The 19,708-nt window shown below is 41.7% G+C and overlaps 1 protein-coding gene across 1 annotated transcript; it reads left to right on the top strand.

The window, feature by feature from the left end:
• Positions 1 to 4,626: 4,626 nt before the first annotated feature.
• Positions 4,627 to 19,509, top strand: UBE2Z (ubiquitin conjugating enzyme E2 Z). Its single transcript, XM_075278377.1, has 7 exons — positions 4,627 to 4,833; positions 7,947 to 8,019; positions 10,294 to 10,481; positions 10,645 to 10,756; positions 10,848 to 10,960; positions 13,256 to 13,346; positions 15,492 to 19,509. Exons 1-7 carry the CDS (start codon positions 4,643 to 4,645, stop codon positions 15,660 to 15,662), a joined length of 939 nt encoding a protein of 312 aa, XP_075134478.1. The 5' UTR covers positions 4,627 to 4,642; the 3' UTR covers positions 15,663 to 19,509.
• The last annotated feature ends 199 nt before the right edge of the window (positions 19,510 to 19,708 follow it).

Here is a 19,708-nt window from a genome sequence, read left to right as displayed (position 1 = left end):
ACACTAGCATTTTCCTTATAGGTATTTTATGACTTTTTGGAATGGTGCCAGCGAAACCACCTCAGGATTAATGCGGGGAAGACCAAGCAGATGGTGGTGGACATTAGTAAGCAGAGGAGTGCCCCAAATTCAGGGGACAGGCATTGAGATAGTCAGGACCTATAAATACCTGGGTGTGCTCCTCAATAATAAGCTGCCCTGGGCTGATCACCTGGAAGTGCCGCACAGAAAGGGCCACAGCATAGGGGCAACATGGTGGCTCAGTGGTTAGCACTGAAGCCTTGCAGTGCTGGAGTCCTGGGTTCCAATCCCGCCAGGAACAACATCTGCAAGGAGTTTGTATGTTCTTCGGGGATTTCCTCCCTTTCTAGAAAGACATACTGATAGGACAAAAAAGTAAAATGTACATTGTGATTCCTATATGGGACTCACAATCTACATTTTAAAAAAAGAAGAAAGAAAGGGCCACAGCAGCCTCTACCAGCTCAGGACGCTGAGGGCCTTTGGAATCCACGGAGCACTTCTTAGGGCCTTTTTCAACTTTGTGGTTGCTTCAGCCATCTTCTTCGGTGTGGCCAAGGATTAAACAGACCTGAAAGAAAAGAAAAGAGAAAAAGAAAAAAAAAAAAAAAAAAGTACCTACAAAGGCAGAAGGTCTAACTTCGGGGGCATGCTGGAGGGTGGGCTCCATAACTTAATTCATTTTTTTTTGCCCAGTTGCAATTAATTTCAAATATAAATTCAATTATAATTCAATTGTAAGCTCTTTTGAGCAGGGCCCTCAGTCCCATTGTGTGAAATGACGTTCTTTGTTATGTATGTCTGTATCTGAACCCTATAAATTGTACAGTGCTGCGGAATATGTTGGCGCTATATAAATAAAATGTATAATTGTCCTTACACAATAGTGAAACTTCATGTGACTAGAGCTCATAAGACACGTTACACAGATGTGCAGGTCTGTAAAAGGCATCCCCTGTGTGTGTGTGACCCCTGCTGGTTGTTCCTGGGATATACAAATTTATAAAAGATTCCTTTGAAATGTGATACAGTGAATTAAGATGGCCACTATTATTAGATATATACCGTATATCAGCAACATTCAGTAATTCTGAATCTAATATATGTCGGAGCAGCCTATCAGATGAGGATGAATGCATGTTGAATGTCAACGATCATTTGATCTTTTTTGACAGTAGATATGAGCCGCCAGCAGGATATGGCAGTGGCATCTCAGCTTCACCTTAAGATTAATGTATTAAATAATTACAAGGGACTTGTCAACCTCCTTGTCCAAAACATTTATTCAATTGTGGTTAAAAACATCCATAACAATGCTACACTTGCTGAAAATCATAAGGTGACATATTAAAAAAAAAACCACTCAGCTTCATACTTAACGAAAAACTGTCAAGCCAATTTGGAACACTAAACACCCACACTCCTAGACTGGGGGGAATTAGTGTCCCAAATATCTCCTTTTTTAAATCTATCCATGCTGGCATTTTAAAAAAACATAAATCTTTATACTTACCTAGAGAGGAGTCCAATGAGTCTTGTCAGACTCATCTATGGTGCTCCCAAAGCCTGTGCAGTTCTTCAGTGAAGCTGAGACCGTACAGTCTGGTTCCATTGCACAAGTGGCAGTGGTATAGGGCATGGGCACTGAAGCGGAGGTGTACTGCTCTACCTTCAGAGAAGAACAGCACTGGCGCAAGGGGTGCAATAGCAGTGACAGTATAAAACGTTTTTTACCTTTAAGCTTTGGCACAGTTTGTACCTGACAGACTCCCTTTAAACCGCAGACTGTTTAAGTATTGGGCTCTTTACATGTATTGATTACCAGTTCACAAGATTTAAAGGAAATATGTGCCACCAGTAACAACTTATTTATTAAGTTTTATGTTAAGCATATTTTTAAGAATTGATCATTTTTTAGGTCACTATATCCTTCAATACTCCTAAGTATAATAGGCACTTGCTAGTTCTTTAGTGGTTTTCTCTGCAGCTGTTATCTATTTTTCGTCAGCCAAGACAAGAGTGCAATAGAAGAGAACACCACTGAACCATTATTGCATCGACTACTGACAAATGATTTCACAGGTAATCTCTTCCCCCTCTTTGCACAGAGTTTGTCTAGTAAACTCTCCCTAAAGCCCCTTGCAGACGACCGACCATGGGTGAGATCATTGTGCTATCTGTGTTTATCCCAGCACAATGACATATTCATTTTTATGGGCCCATGCACATGACTGTGATTTCCAAGGATCAGTGTGCGGTCCCTGTGAGTCCACACCACAAAATATATGGCAGGTCCTATTCTGTTCAGTGTTTGCGGCACGAACTCGCCCAGAGAAACCTATGGGAGTATAAAAACCACAGACGGCACATGCATGTACTCAGTGTGTCATCAGTGTGCAGTCCGTATTTGCAGACAAGCTAGGGATATCATTAAATGCCTCCTGTGGGTTTTTTTTTTTTTTTTTGCGGATCCGCAAACTAAGATCACATACTGATGACACACTGTTTTTGCAAAAATACGGCACGGATGATGGAGATACACTGACACATGGTCTGCAACTAGGCTTAGACAGTGAGTCAACTCTAGTCTATTGCTGCCTATAAACATGAAACTAAATGTTGCAAACAGAGCAGAGAAAAAGATCAGGTCAGATGGCAGCCCCCTTAATGTACAAAAAATAGAATTAAAAAAAAAATTAATAAATTGAGAACGTTGGCAATACATTGCTTTTAAGTTATGTCTGTCTGTCGAATTACAGGTACTCTAATTCCAACTTATCTCACTCAGCAGTTCAGTTTAGTAAAATTGCTGCTCCATGTAAAACCCATTTCGGATTGTGGGGAGGCTGATCATAGTGTTCCTCAATATAAATTTCTGTCAAGAAGTCCAAAACAATGGCTGCCTCCTGGATTATTACTTTATCCCACAATCTGCACATCTTTATGTGGTAGCCCTTAGTTGTTTAATCTGTTGTTTCATACACTTAATCTTATGCTTCTGCCTCTGTGCTCGTCGATGTAAGCGTCGGATTTTCTTTCTAAGTTCAATTGTATCAGGGCTCAGAGCAGAGTAAGGGATATCACATTCTATGATTTCACATCCCACTGAATAGGTGTGATCCATGTGCTCATCAGGTTTATCACTGTCCACGCTGTGGTCTTTGCTCTGAGCTTGGGGCTCATGGTATGCTTCCTCCAAAGGGCTGCTGGCCATCTTCTGTGCAGAATGCTCCCAATGTCATCCAGGCTGTGCTGACCATCTGAAGGGATAAAGACACATTTCCAGAAGGGGGATTGCACTCCACCTTCCTGATGTTACCTTGAAGAGATTCCACAAAATGGGTCACTGGGAAAGATTCGGATCACAAGAGCTGCTTACATTTACAGGTAATTTAATGTTTCATTATGGTTTTCATGATCCCTAAAAAGTGGCCACATAGGGAGAGTAAATAAAAGGGGACTTGTCCAGTAGCTTGAAACTAATTTACTTGATCCCAGTATTTTTTGCAATTGTACCTGGGCTACCTGGATTACAGGATCAGAATCCGCACGTCCCCCCTCTCTCCTCTGCTGCTTGCACAGGCTGACTGACTATAGCAATTATTCCCAACAATGGTGTCTTTGAAACCTGCCGGGTGTCGCAACACTCTGGTTAGGAAGAAGACTGCAAACAATATTATCTTTGTCCTTAATTATTTTGTAGTGGTGCCCTGAGGATATATTTTTCTCTACAAGGGTGCCCAGAGTCTGAAAAGAGAAACATTGGACTATAGTAAAGCCAGTCCCTATAGAACAGGTAACTTACCTGTGCCAATAGGTGAGGGTATGGGGACGAAGCGACCCCAGAGACCTGTGCCTGATTCCGATCATATGACCCATGGTCAGGAACGGTCCCCAACCTCCAGATCCAGGTGCAAGAAACGCAGGGACCAGGTAAGTTAATTTCAAGTCCCTGGAAAACACCTTTAATAGAGGGATCTCTGAGAATGTAACATTGGTTGTTATAAATGTCTGCCTGTTCTAAGGTGGCTCATACCATTCAATTGAAGGGGGATTATCTCCAGTACCAGACACTCACTATTTAAGCAGAGACACCAGTCCAGCTAGAGAATACCACATTAAACTGAATTATCATTGCAATAGTGTTTTGTAAAGTTACGCTTTGTTCACACTACATAACCTGAAGGACACATTATAAGATGGTGTCATCCACTGCAATCTGGTACTGCACCATACTTTCCATTATATAGCTATCATACAGTTCTACTGGAGAACACCTCTTTTACACTAACCATATGCTATATTAGCAGGTGCTGCAGAGTCATGTGCAAACCACTAGACAAGTCCTGCTGAGCCTGTGCTCAAGGCTTTCTCCCATTATCACAACCAACAAGATGGCCACTTACCGTCTAGCATGCGACAAAACACGGTTTTGCCCAGCTTATTCCGCCGGAAGTCAGCACCAGCTGGCAAACAGGTCGCTCTAGCACACCCATAGACTCTATGGTCCAGTTTCCGGCGGAAGTAAACAGATTGTCTGGCTGGCGTTTCTATGACAGTGAAAGTCTCTCTGTGCTATCGTCTCGCTGCTCCGGAGTCCCGGAAGCAAGAGTGAAAAGGAATGGCGGAGAGTCCGGCGGCGGAGGCGATTATTCTCCAGGGGGCGGTTGGGGGAGGGATGGTCCCTCACCTCAGCGGCCTCCAGCCCCCCGGTACCTCACACCTTACAACCTCATCCGTGTGGGATCCAACAGCCAGTGCTGACTGGGACAACGAGAGGGCGTCAGCGCAGTGTGTGCTGCGGATCAAGCGGTGAGAGACAGAGGGTCATCCAGCCTGTATACAGGGGGCACCATTGTGGGCGGGGCTGGAGATCGAAGATGGTTCCATTCTCTCAGTCCTGCCCACAGGGACCCAGAGTGCAAGAATAATGGCTACTATTAAAGGGGTTTCTTGGAGAAACATGAGCATGGCCAGCCTTTCCTTCCTGCTCCAGTCTTCTGCCACATCACATCTGCTTAGGCTCCTGAGATGTCTTTTCAGTGGCCAACCAGTGACAAACCGTTCCTGTGATGTCACTACTGCAGTTTATAATAATAAATGGCGGGTTTGTTATTTTGGGAATTTTTCTTTTTTTCTAAGGAAAATTCTATTAAAAGGTATTCCGGTCTGGGACATGTATGACATATCTGCAGGATATGCTATAAATGTCCAATAAATACGGGTCCCACCTCTCAGAACAGGGCGCCTTGCAGAAGCGAGTGCAAAGTACAGTGCTCAGAGCCTTGGCTCTCCCCATTCATGTCTATGGAACTTCCATAAAATAAGTGATGATGCGCTCTCCAAGGCTAGCATCTTTTCCTACCTCTGTGTCTTGTCCTGTTACTCCTCTTAGAATTATAGGAATACTTATAGGAATGCAAGACTATTTCTTCCATCTGAGAGTAAACAAACATGACTAAAGAAATCTTCTGTCACATTTATTACACCGGAGTGAATGCATCTGTCATTCCAGCGTTGTTTAAAGGGGTTGTGCCGTTATGGACACACATTTCCTATTCAAAGAAGGGATAATTGTGTGATCTCTGGAGGCGTGATTGTCCTCAGTGATCAGGGGGGGGGGGGGGTGGAAGATTACAGCCCTGGCAGCTTTATAGAAGTCAATGAACTTTTGGACACACAAACGCACTGGTGCTTCATTCACAAGAAGGCTTTAAGGGTACTTTCAGATTCCTGTGCTCCAGATCACTGGGGGCCCCCTGGGCATTTGGACACTTATCCCCTGGCCTGTGGATAATATTTACCTGTGACATGCCACAGAGTGATTTGATATAAAATCCAGTTCTTACGTAAGACATGGTGTAGAAAAAACACCAAGAAAAACACAAGCAAGCAACCAGCATGTGTAAAAGTAGTTGAATCGGGACCGATAGCAATCTATTAAAGTGTACTTGCAGTTTCAGGAAACCTTTGAAATCTCAAAGTAAATTATCAGACATTTTGATCTTAGGGATGGAGACCCCCATTAATTGCTCTGCCCCTTTGATTGTGATTGGTTCTTTCTAGCTGAATCAGAATGGCAGGGTTAGCCATGTATGCACTCATTGAAAGTATGTGATTCTATACACACTGTACAGCTCCAAGGAGAATGTAGCAAACTAAAGGGGCACAGCAATCTGTGGATGTCTCTACACCCAGATTCACATTGACCACAGGGAATGACGTGTCACAGGTTTCTGATACTAGAAGTACACTTCGAGATAATAACGCTACCCCATACAAGAAACCTATATACAGTTCACTTGCACCCTGCGCAGCTTAAAGAAACTTCCCAGTTTCTTTCTATTTCATAACCAAATCTGAAAGGCAGAATAGTGAGAAACTCTCATTTTCTCTGCGGTGAAGCCTGGTCATGCTGTGCTGATCATCAGATCATGCAGATGGAACAAAAGAAGATTCTCACTCTGTAACATGCAAATGAGCCAAAACATTGTTGTACGTGATGTGTTTTAGACACGGTGGGGAGCTTTATTAGTACTATCCTATATATCTAGATAGGATACAAGTAGAATAGTCAGAAACTGCTCCAAATGCATCTTTCGTAGTGGATCACAGTGTGTGATAAACTTGGTGCATCATAGTAGACATGTTAGAAACTTTTCTACTCCTTCTACGTCTCTTGGCTGGCTTACTGAATTACAATATTTTGTGAAGAAGGACGGCACTTGCCATTCATACAGCTGGTGTATTTACCACAGCCTTAGCCCTTTCTTTATATAGATATTTTCAGGATTGTCTAGTGAGGTGCAAAAAATAGTAAAGCAGAGAATAAACCGAGTTCACGGCCACCATGGCATGTGCTGCTTTTTTCTTTTTTTTTTTTTTTTTTTGCAATTTGTGTATCAATTTTAATACATTTTCCTTCTTCCCTTTTAATGTCCCTGTAGTCCAATCCCAGGTACTGCTGAAGAGAGGTTTGTGGTGGTGGCCATAAGTACAGGATATGTGGGTTACATCCAGGGAGCAGTTTGTCTCATTTGTAACTTCAGTCACTTGTAAACATTGGGCTCTGTTCGCATGTTTGTTATGGGTTTAATTTTTATAAGTTCCATTACTGATACTACATTTATGCTGTACCAGTGGGAGATGAGCTGACGTGGACAGCGCCTGATGGCTGTACAGGAGATGGAGCTTTGTATTGTGTGTAGGCAAGGTGCCAGAAGCTGTTGAGCAGTCTGGGGGCCGACTGTTGGCTTCCCAACGATCATACGCCATAAATAGCTAAGGGTAGGCCATAGAAACCTCAACCCTGGACAACATGTTTATCTCCTGCCTTCTGGTGAGCTGGATTGGGAACCTTTAGTTATGTCCCTGGCAATAGGAATACAGCAACTCTAGTTTTCTAGTAAAATGAATAGAATCCTGACTGGCCACATTGTAACTTCTGAGGGAGGGTTTGGTGGGCACTTGTGGTACTGCGTCATTATAAACAGAGGCCACAATGGAGGTGTGAGGAGTATTTTAGGCCTATGGAACCCATGTTGTATGCCCTGCTTTCATAATGGCATAGGATGTTTTCCTTTGTTAGTTACATCATGTCAGTGAATTCCCCTTCCACCCCCACTTGTTACTGAGGATACTTTTGTGCTTATTGAAAATACCAGGAAATGTTCTGCTCTACTAGAATAGTTTCACTTTCACGTTACATTTAAAGGGCTAGTGTCATCTCAGGCATACATGGCACATTCACGGGATATCCTAACAATAGGTGGGGGTCGGGTTAATTCTTATCCTCCAAACCTCATCCCACCATCCAGCTGCAGAAAGAAGAGAAGCTAGATATGCCTAACATCTTATTTAATGCTTTCTTGTCTGCACGCCTTTTGTTGTTCAGTGCAGTAAATTTTCTTTTTGTTTCTTCTCAGGGACATTATGTCAATATATAAAGAGCCGCCTCCTGGTATGTTTGTGGTGCCAGATCCCCATGACATGACAAAGGTAAACACTCTGTCTTCTCTGTTAGTTACTCTGTATCTATAGGTGGCTATGGCCCTTGCATGTACATAGGATTCAGCAAGTCACTCCATGTGTTGTGCTCTAATAATTGACATTTCTCAAGCTTCATGCACCCTGTTTTCCTATTTGGGAATGTATATGATTTTATTTACGGGGACATTTATTTCTATAGGTGATGGTGTGCCATGCTTCCACCACTAAATTTATGAAAAACGGAATTCTTTAAAATTATGTGCACAGGATTCAGTAGAGGGTGATTTCTATTCACTAGGATATGCCATAAGGTTGTAATCAGTGATTGTTTGACCTCTGGGACCTGCACTGAGAATGAAGGGACTGGGTTTCCAAAAGTTTTTTCTTTTTCCTGGTCAGAGAGGCTTCTGGTTATCTCCTGTGAAGGGAACTGATCAAACACCTATTGTGGCTCTGCTGTGAAGGCGCTGCAGCACATACCTAAGGGCTATTTCACACGTAAAAACCTCCTGGCTTATTTTGGTCCTGAAAAAAACCGCTTCCTAATTAGGAAGCTTTTTTTTGACATTGCCAAGCTTTTTTTGGAGCTTTTTTTGGTAAAAACCGCTTCCAAAAAAGCCAGGCTGTTTTCCCCTCCCATATGAGTGAATGGGCTGAAAAAACCGCTAGCGTTTTTTTTCCCGCGCGGTTTTTGCCTCCCATTCATTTCTATTGCTTTCTTCAGGCGGAAAACGCCTGAAGAGAGGTCATGTCGCTTATTTTTTCTGCTAGCTGAAAAATAACTAGCAGAAAAAAAAGCTAGTGGAAAAAAAAAGCTAGCTGTTCACATAGGACTCCATTGTAAAGGGGCTGATTTTGAAGCGAAATCCGCTGTCAAAAAACTCCCCTTTGCCCACGTGTGAACTAGCCCTAACTGCGCCAGCTCTGTTGTAAGGAATCCTGGAGGATTCAAACATCCACAGATCAGGAAATGATAGTGTGTCTTAGAGACCTGCCATAGCTTCTAATCTGAAAACTCCTAGGTTGGGGCCCTATGTGGCGTAAATGCTGTGGCAAAAAATTCTGCATTTTACAGCCCCTGAAAAATGTTAAGTATTCTAGTGAATCCCATTCAAGCATTGCAGAAAAATACGTGCAGTGGAAATGTTGCAATCTCCAAAACCGTTGTGTTTTTGGAAATTGCAGCATGTCAATTATACCTGTAGAAATGCTGACGGTTTCTCTATAGGTATAATTGAAGCAGAAAGTCCACAAAGGGAAAAGCGATGCAGGAAAACCAGCGTTTCCGCCACATTTTTTCCCGCAGTGCTTTTTTTCTGCGGCCACTATGTAGTGCCTTAGCCTTAGACTCAATGCACATCATTGTTTGCTTTGTCAGTTTGCTAGCTTTTATTGCATGGTTAGCTCACTAACCCATTCCTCTCTATGGCCCCATACACAAACCTGTTTATGCAGCACTGAGCCTGGGACAGGACCTATACCTGTCCATCTTACAGCTTGCGTGCTTTGGATGAAATAAACAGCTCCATAGACGTACAGGCGACACATGGATGTCATCATGTGTTTCACTACGGACCAGTCATATGCACATGGTCATGTGCATGTAGTTTTAGACTGCTTTCAAATGGTCAGTGTCTGGTCAGTGATTTACATTAGTAACTGTGTGCCAAAACTAGGAGTGGGTTAAAAACAAAGAACAGGTACAAATATTTCTATTATACCTGATCTCTGTGTAGTCTCCACTTTTAATTTTGGCTCACGATCACTGAACAAAATCACTGACGAAGCACTGCCGTGTGAACGCAGCCCTAGGATAAGCACACTAAATCACAGTTAGGCTAAGTTCACATCTGCATTCAGCTTAGGGACTCCCTAAACAAAAATCTAATCCGCCTAAAAAAAAAAGCGGTTACCCATGGACCCCATAGATTATTATGCGGTCCGACTGGTTTCTGCCTGAAAAGGGCGAAAAATGCAGAGAGAAAAGCACTGCTTGCTTTCAGGCGGTGAGGGGAACGGAATTCCTGAACAGGGAGCCAGGGCTGGTGTGAACCCATCCTAAGTTAGTGGTTGTGAAGTTACAGGTTGCGGGTTTTACACATAGGGAGTTGCTCCACACTATACATACTTGATTGTTGGCAGCTTTATATGGTGTATTTCTATATGTGGATGAGAGGTAGGTATATGCTTATATAATGTCCAACTTTTTTACAGCTTAAAGCCATTCATATGTCTGATCTACTGCTTAATTCTTACTAGTAATATAAAAACTCTTACTTGCAGATCCACGCACTTATTACAGGTCCATTCGATACACCTTATGAAGGCGGCTTCTTCTTGTTCTTGTTCCGGTGCCCCCCAGATTATCCAATTCATCCCCCTCGAGTTAAACTGATGACAACTGGTAACAATACTGTGAGGTTTAACCCCAACTTTTATCGTAATGGCAAAGTCTGTCTGAGTATTCTTGGGTAAGGAGCTGCTTGTGACTGCACTGTGACTTTCCTCTGTTTCTCTTTGGCATAGATAATAGTCTAGTATTGCATAAACAGTCTGCAGCGGCAGAGCTACTGTATGAGTTCCAGTGTGGCTTAGCCTATGTCAGACTCTTTACTGTTTGTTTTCTTCCACCAGTACTTGGACAGGACCTGCCTGGAGTCCAGCTCAGAGCTTGTCCTCAGTGCTCATCTCCATCCAGTCCCTGATGACTGAGAACCCTTATCACAATGAGCCTGGATTTGAGCAGGTATTAGATTTTTTCGGTAATCTTTCTACCTATTTCTTCATGTTATAAAGCTAGACTATGTTTGTAATACTTACTCTGTGCTCATTCTTAGGAAAGACATTCAGGAGACAGCAAGAACTACAATGAATGCATTCGTCATGAGACCATAAGAGTGGCAGTATGTGAAATGCTGGAGGGAAAGTGCCAGTGTCCTGAGGCCTTACGGTAGGTGATGCGCTGACATGTTAGCACAAGCTCTCCTGAGATATCTTGTACATACATTAAATACATTGCCCATAGCCCTTGTAGGACGCTATAAGGACCACCGATCAAGTGCAACATGTTTGTTACATTTTTACTCAATCTACAAAATACGTAAAATATGTTGCACGAAAAATAAATTGGAAGGGGATGCCTGTTCTACAAGTCTAACTAGATGTACTCGCACCTTGCAGTATTTTGGCTCCTTAGCCGCACCCCTTGGTGTTTTGTATCTCAGATATCAACAATTCTGACGATGGAGGAGATTTACCAGACTAGTGAAAAGGAGAAGTGTAGCGTTGCCCACTTTTCTTTTCCAAAGGACACCTGACAAATGAGGCAGTGCTGTGGGATCCTGCTCTTTTGCCTTAAAAATGCCAGGAATGTTTGTGCTTTTTTGGCATGTTTTTGACAGTCACTTTTTTTTTTTTTTATGTAGATTATGAGCCCCATATAGGGCTCACAATGTACATTCTCTTTCCCTATCAGTATGCCTTTGCAGAATGGGAGGAAATCCACACAAACATGGGGAGAACACACAAACTCCTTGCAGATGTTTCTCCTGGCGGGATTCGAATCCAGGACGCCGACGCTGCAAGGCTACAGTGCTAACCACTGAGCCACCATATTGCCCCTTGACAGTCACTTTTTGTGCAGACCCAGGGGCAAAGTAGCATAAAAAAGTTGCAAATGATAGGTTTTCAAATCTAAAATGCCACAAAAATTGTTCCAAGCGGAGTTTATTCACTGCCCTCACCACATTAACAAAAAAAAAATGGAGCCATCGCCCTGCCAGTTTTTTTGGTGTAGATTTCCGTATCAATGCACAGACTGTGGGAGGATGTGCCTAATTATCAAGAGTCTATACCTTGTCATAAATTAGACGAGGGGTTATCACAACTGGCAAGGAATATGCCGGTCAATTGTGTAACAACATTTTTTTTTAAAAAAATAAATGAATGCTGACCTGTAATGTCTGGACTTGTGACTTTTTGCCAAAACAGTACTAAAAACATTTAAAAACCTATACTATGCCACTAGCCTAAAACTTTCAGACAAATGTCGCTTTTTTTTATTTTAATGCTATAGATGGATTTATGCAATCAGACCCCTTATTCGTTCTTATTTGGGGGGAAGGGTTACCACAGTGGAGACTTGAATAGCATGTCTATGAGTTTTCATTTTCTGTGAAATCACTTGAGCATTTTTTCGCTGTAGCTCTTGCTGTGAATGCTCAGTGATCACCAATATGGCTGCTTTACTTCTCCTCTTTTATATCTTACTGAGCTGACACAGTGCTCTGAACAGAAATGGTTATTATTAACTGATGAGCGATCAACGAACACGAGCTGGAATTATTATGTGAGAAAACATGTAATGACTTCCTTATCTCTTCCCCCATGTGGAATTGTAGTGATTTGTCATCTATTAGTCCACTTACCTTGGGGTGCCTGTCGGTTCAGCTCACAGTGTCATTGCACCGCTGTGCATAGGTGATGAGCATATCACTTCTATACAGTAAAGCTGCCCATTGGTAAACTAACTACTTGAGGATCTGACATATTTAATGTCCAATCCTTCAGTTAGGGTTGGTTCACACTAGCGCTTGTATTCCGTCCGCAAGGCATCCAGAGGGAGACCCCCCCGGACGGAATGCAATCGCAAGCGATGTGCTTGCAAAGCACACGGAGCCCATTATAGTCTATAGGCTCCGTGTGCGTAACTGCACATCGCTTGCAATTGCATTCCATCCGGGGGGGGTCTCCATGCGGACTCCTTGCGGACGGAATACAAGCGCTAGTGTTAACCAACCCTAAGACTACTGAAGCTGAGGATATTGCTGTATGCTTGGTAGGCCCCATGCATACAATGTTTTCCATATATTATCCACAATTACCAATCCCTAAGTACAACTAGTATAACCATTCATTTCTATGGCCTTATATATATGTCTACAGTTTTTACATATCAGTGTCTGGGCTGTAGAAAACATCTAAAAAATATGGATATTCTTGTCCATGTTTGCAGCACAGGCTCAACCATATAAGAATATAGTATAAGCTTGTATGTATTTTAGTGGATCTGTGATTACAGATGACATATTTTGCAGAACACATATCCATTTTTAGTGACTGTAAACACCACTACGGTCGCGTGCATGTGTCCTTCCTCTTGTGAAATGTATGCAGGCTGCAAATGTCCAGTTTAATATTTTGCCATAGAGGAGATGCTTATCTCATTGACTTTCTTTCCTTTTAGGAGTGTAATGGAAAAATCCTTCTTGGAATACTATGACTTTTATGAAGTGGTTTGCAAGGATAGATTTCACTTACAGGGACAAAGCATGCAGGTGAGTTATGGTGTTCATGTCCGGCAGGAGACATATGGTTAATACATAGAAAGATGTACAAAAGTAATGGAAAATATAAAGGAAGTTCTTATACTTCTTCCTTCTGCTCAATCCACTCCTGGTTTTGGCTCCAAAAACCGCAGCAAAATCTGCAACAAAAAAAAGCTGCATTTCTGCAACGTGGGACCTTAGCCTTAAAGGGACTGTGTTCCTGCCATCCCTTTTGTTAAAATGGTTCATCAGAAATATTCCTTTACATGCGTGATGAATTACTGAATTACAATACATAATGTAGATACCTCTCACATATCACAAAGTGTTGGTCAGGGCATGTCATCTGTGTTTGCAAAGCATAAAAAGTCTCTATACAATTGTATGCAAACATCATTGCACAAATATGGGTTTTTATTCAAACCACAGACAACCTGTGAGTGAATTTGGTGCTGTTCTTGGAAGAAAGTAACTAAGTCTGAATTCAGACAACTGAGACCCGCCTGGGAAAACAGTTGCGTATTGTCTGAATTTTCTGGACTGAGATTTGCTGTTTGAATTGAACTCACTGCTTCAGAGTGATTTATGATGCAGTGAGTGCATTTCACACATTCTAGGCAACACGACTTGGACCAGGACTGTTTTTCGTGCGTGAGACTTAGTCATGTGAATACAGTCTTAGTCTGAGGCCTTAAAGGGGTATTCCCACCTCACATACTCATCAGTCTTTACTGCTGTAAAATCTTCTTTCTTCCTGGTTTCTTGCATCATTTGGTAGGCGGGGTTTCACATGCAACCTGCCGTTTAGCTCCTCATGAGCAGCTAGGTCAGGGCTGTGGCCACAAAGAATTGAATAAAGTAAGATAGTGGACAAACAAAGCAGTTTTGCTGAAGCAGTGTATTTAGGAAAAGTCTTACATCCACATTATCAAGCAGTATAGATAGGATCCTTGTGATGGGACAACCCCTTTAAAGGTAATTGGTCAACCCAAACAGTTCCTATTAAACTATACGAACAGCGAGATATTTGGTGTTAACATAAATAGAAACACACTTTTTCTCCTGATATGCTAATGAGCTGTTTGGTGCAACAAGGGTGTCATTGTTGCATTCATCACATAGCTACCTCCCTGCTATGATACAGAGAAAATCATAATTACAAAAGCAGAAAAGAAAATCATGTTACAATTGACCCTATCATACATCTCATATCATACATCTATGTAAAGTGTACTTTCAAATGTTAACCTGTGGCCCTAAGTGGGCGGGGCTACCACTTTTTTTTTTTTTTTTTTTTTTTCTTTTTTTTGGGGGGGTCCCCAGTTTTATGGTGTGTGTGTGTGCGCGCGCAGCGCCCGGTACCCATCATTTGTTATATACACGCTTGAGAAAGGGATACTGAAATGCATCATGTGTCAATCCAAAGAAATAAAGGCTTTTATTTTGGACCATCACTCTTTTTGCCTCTTCTCTTCCATTCATCTGATGATATTCCTGCTATGATTGACAGGGCCCGGCAGCACACATGTTAATCATAACAGGGAGGAATTGGGTGTTGGAAAGCATAGCACTTTGGTGCGGGAGAGCAACAGCGATATCATTGCTGAACTAAACAATGGAGGAAAAAAAAAAAGCTAATATTTTAACAATGGAGACATTGATCATGAAGCAGAAAGTGTTTTATTTAGGTGAACCATGACCACCTGACTTATAGATCATTAGGGCCTGTTCTGGTGGCACTGGTGACTCCTTTTAAGTTGTAAAGAATTAGGGAGCCTGCACACAGAGTTTACGCTCATTCATTCTGAACGTAAAACTCGTTCAGAGTGAGCGGCGTAAAAAACAGATCCCATTGACTTGAATGGGTGCCGGAATGCGCGCGCTCCCCATTGAAATCAATGGGAGGCTTTTTTTTTTACCTATTGCTTTCAATGTGATACGCTCGTATGCCGGCACCCATAGAAATCAATGGGATCTGTTTTAACGCCACTCACTCTGAACGAGTTTTACGTTCATAATGAGTGAGCATAAACTGCGTGTGAAGGCTCCTTTAGATAAACATTAACTTGGATGTTATTATGAGACTCACAAAACCTGTTGTTGGTTGGGCACTGTATTGGTGGCATTTCACATAGTTTTTTGCTCTGGTTCTAGGACCCATTTGGTGAAAAGCGAGGACTTTTTGACTACCAGCATCTTCTCAGTCGTCTGCAACTTATCCATCAGAGAGTTCGGGAAAAACACCGGCATGAGACTGTGGATATAGACTCGGACTCCAGCTCTTCTGAGACAGACTTGGACATGCAAGGAAGTTCAAACCCATAAGGTATGGGATTGTAAGATGTAGAGCATTGAGTGTCGTCACATCAGACTCTGGCTGTCATGCTGGATAATATGACTTCGTTGAGCACAAAGCCACTTATGCTTTTGGCGGCTGTATCAAAGCAGAGTCAGCCAATCTCTCTGCCAGCACTAAGGAAAGACAACCTGTGGTTAGTTTCTAGCTAACAAAGCAGCGGGGCTTGGACTAATGGAGCCTGGATCAGACATGGAAGCAACACTTATACTAATCCTTACGTTCTTTTGTGATATGGTCACTTATCGGCCCAGACAAGCCAAAGAGTTCACGTTCAAGCGAGCCAAGCCTTGCCCAGCCACAGGAGCAACCACACGACAGACGCAATGACCCGTCATCTTTTTACTTTGTTTTCACCCCTTCAAAAACCAACACTTTGTCTTTTACCTGACAGGTTTCCTACAGAAACTAGACAAGGTTCTATGTCTTTTATTTTTTATTATATTTGTAATTGCTGTAAATCCAAGTAAGCAACGTGAATGATTGTGTTACTTTATACAAACCCATTTAGAATTCATTACGGCTCATTCACATCTACGCGTGTTGTGATTTTCATAAGATGAATAAGACTGTTCAGTTGAATAGATTGAAAATCCGTGGCCAACTTGTCATTTATCAATAATATTTGACAAACACGGTCAATTACAAAACCAAGGCAATGCCAAGATGTGAATAGAGCCATAGACACCTAGAAAAGCCTTAGAAAAGCAGATGCTGACATCAACAACGGATCAGAATCAATTGTTTGACTTGTTCTGGATTATTCTACCAATAGTCTACAGAAATGTCATTTAGATCTTTGTAATTGCCACATTTCCAGAGTAAAATGAGGTCCTGTGCTGTGTCTATGGAGTATGCTCAGTAAAAGTGAAATCATCTAAGCCTTTCTACAAAAAAAATATTCCCTGTGTGGTTATTGCAGATCTTCTATATAACAATGATGAGACTTAGACTGTATTCTAAAGGCGTGCGCTCACTCTCGTGTCTGATCACATCAAAGTGCCTAGTGAGTGTTCACACAGCGATATCTGGTGGGAATCACATTGATAGAAATTAAGTTAAACTTGTTGTTCTGTAGTAAAAATTCTACTAGCTGTTGTGGTTGGTATTGTCCTGCTCTTTGGATGGAGAGAACTTAGATAGCTACCTCCTTAAAGTGAATGTCCACCACTACACAGTTTCCATCTAAACAGGCTGCAAATGTGTTCTGATTGATTTCTGTATAATGGAGCGATAATTCTGTAATACAGAGCTTCAACCCTCATTTGTAGCCATAGTGTTAACTTATTAAAGGGAGTCTGTCAGGTACTGAAATGCCTCCCAAACCAATCATAGTGGTGTATAGAGGCCTTTAATAGGAGCAGCAACGACCGCTGTGGCCACAAACTTATAAAGCAATGCAAAGATGGTGCAATGGAACGGAACAGAATATCCAAACTGTTGCATATTGGTCACAAGGGAACATGCAATTTTTTTTTTTTTTTTTTTTTTTTAAGTACAGACTTAAGTGGAAGATGCCAGCAACTTGTCTGTATATTTACAATCAGATTGAAGAAAACTTGTGCGATAGGCACAGACTGTCATGCCAAGTATCCCTAGCCTTAAACTGTAGCTGCTTTGATACAGCACTAGGGGAAAAATGTTTACATATTGTATTTCATAATAATATAGTAAGCAGTAAGTTCCTACGTCCCCCTAGTAGTAACAGCCAGATTGTAACAATTTAGATTTGGGGTCAGAAAAATAGAGCCCAGACTGCTATAAATATATTAAGTTAATCAGTACAGAATATTGCACGAAGGCTCTGTTCACATCTGCCTTCAGGCCATTCTGTTCCCCTATCCACAAAATATGCGGAGAAAAAAATCCTGCAAGCAGCATTTTTGGTGCACAAACTATATGGACCACATTATAGTCTGAGGGGTCTGCGAGTGTCCTTAGGTAACTGCTTTTTTATGCAGATAGGTTTCTGTTCAGGGGGTCCTCAAGCAGAGTCCCTAAATGAAAACTTTAACACAGATGTGACCCGGGCCTTGGAGTAAGTGTGGACAAAAGCAGAACAAACAAAAAAATGCAACCCTTTGAAACTATATGGCTAGGGCTATATAGTGAAAGTCGCATGTGACCTGCAACCAAAATCTAACATTGGATTTCTTGTGATTGTCATGTCGCAGTACCTAGACTCATTAGATGCTAACTCTTTTGACAAAACTTTAACTCTTTATTACGTTTTCTCTGGTTTTCGCTTCCAAATATGCAATTTGTGAATGTCTTGCATATGCTTTCCCAACTAGCTGGCCACCAATACCAACCTGTCACTTTGTGACCTTACATTGCTTTTGATGTAAGAATGGGCTGTTACCTAGTGAGGCTTACAGGTACAGCAATAGACCCATAGCTGCAGTTAAAAGGGTAGTAATAAGAAGTAGCAGTAAGAAGCTGACATATGGATACTTTTAGGCCTACTACACATGGGCAGATACAGTCTGGGAAATCCATACCTACCTGTGGCTCTGTCACACTATATACAGTGCAGAAGAACAGAACGGTGTGGGGGCAGGGACTCTTAGCATAGATTTGGAGTCTTTGCCTCCCAACCAGATTCGGTCTGTGAAATACATCAATATAGTCTGGATTTTCTGAACCACATTCTGCCTGTGTGCAGAATCACAACAGTGAAAAAAGAAAAAATTATATATCCTGATTAATATCTGAATGACTTGATAATTCTGTCACATGAATAAGCTGAAGTTCCACTGTAGTAACTTGAGTGGGAACCTGCTGGCCCTCTTATGATCCGATCTCTCTCTTGCTTGCATAGTAATCTGTCTAATCAAAGTATATTGGCCACATTAAAGAGTTCTTTCAAGGGTATCTTGGTTTCAGCAAACACATGGCATGTCTACGTAAAAAGTGACATATTTCAGCTTAGTTTCTGCTTCAATTTCTCATTTTAAGATCCCTGCTTGCTGTCATTCAATAGGAATCTGGATTGTTTACTTTCAGCACATAAAATCCCTCCTATGCATGTGATGATCGCACAGGAACACAGCTTGTTACATTGATAGTACCGCTAAGGTTCATCCACACTCTCCGGAAGCCCCATGCAGTCATTAATTCTCTGGTTATTATACAGGTGTATATACTACATAATAGTGCATTCAGCAGCAGGCCCGAAGGAAGGAAACAAGGACTATTAAAGAGAGTGAAGCATATTAGACCAGCAGCACAGTTAGGCTCCATTCAGATCTCTCAATTGCATATTGTAAAATATATGAATATCTTGCCAAAAAAGGCATTGAGGGGAAAGGCATTACATTCAGGTAAGCCTGACCCATCTGTGTTTCTGGTTTAATACGCTTCCCCCTGTTGACAGACTCCCTTTAAATGGTTGTAAGATTGTAGGAATTGATAGAGAAAATAAATTAGAATATTGTATAACTTTCCATTCTAGAAATCTATTTGCAGCAACATGAATACTGTTTAACAGACCCTGTAAACTTTACAGCTCTGCAGAGAAGAAAATATTGAGGAATCATACGTATATCACAGTCTGGTAAATGACACAGCAGGTACTTGTATAAAACGCTCATTTGTGTCCCTTGGATCCATCACGTCATAGTGTTGGTATTTCTAAGTGCAGCTCTGATCGGTCACGTCCAACCTCCTTTCAATAACATGACGTTCAAGAACACTGCTTGCTTCTGTTATGTTGTGATGTTCATTGCCAGTCAAGTCAGGAGTCTATTACCGGTAGATGGATTATAAGTACAATAAGGATTTATTTGGTAACCCTAAATCTTTTATGAATAAAGAAATTACCATCTGAATCCTGTGACGGTGCGTTATTCTGACCGTAGAGCTTACTGCTGAAGCTATACAGTGGATTCTGTCTACTGCTGCATAAGTATATTGTGTCATATGCACTGGAAGGCTGGATTCACATGTTCAGGTTTTTCAGATACAGCTTTAGAAGCCAAAAATCAGTTGTAGATCGCAAAATTATAGTGAACAG

The sequence above is a fragment of the Leptodactylus fuscus genome, chromosome 6 (assembly GCF_031893055.1).
Source record: "Leptodactylus fuscus isolate aLepFus1 chromosome 6, aLepFus1.hap2, whole genome shotgun sequence".
Taxonomy (NCBI): domain Eukaryota; kingdom Metazoa; phylum Chordata; class Amphibia; order Anura; family Leptodactylidae; genus Leptodactylus; species Leptodactylus fuscus.
The sequence above is the reverse complement of the archived record's forward strand: the minus strand, read 5'-3'. Positions and strand labels throughout refer to the sequence as shown.

What these genes read in the sequence shown, in the direction of transcription:
- UBE2Z (XM_075278377.1), top strand. Translation starts at nt 4,643, where the DNA reads ATGGCGGAGAGTCCGGCGGCGGAGGCGATTATTCTCCAGGGGGCGGTT. An exon ending in TGTGTGCTGCGGATCAAGCG is followed by an intron (nt 4,834 to 7,946) that starts GTGAGAGACAGA and finishes GTTTCTTCTCAG; the next exon opens with GGACATTATGTCAATATATA. An exon ending in GTCTGTCTGAGTATTCTTGG is followed by an intron (nt 10,482 to 10,644) that starts GTAAGGAGCTGC and finishes TTCTTCCACCAG; the next exon opens with TACTTGGACAGGACCTGCCT.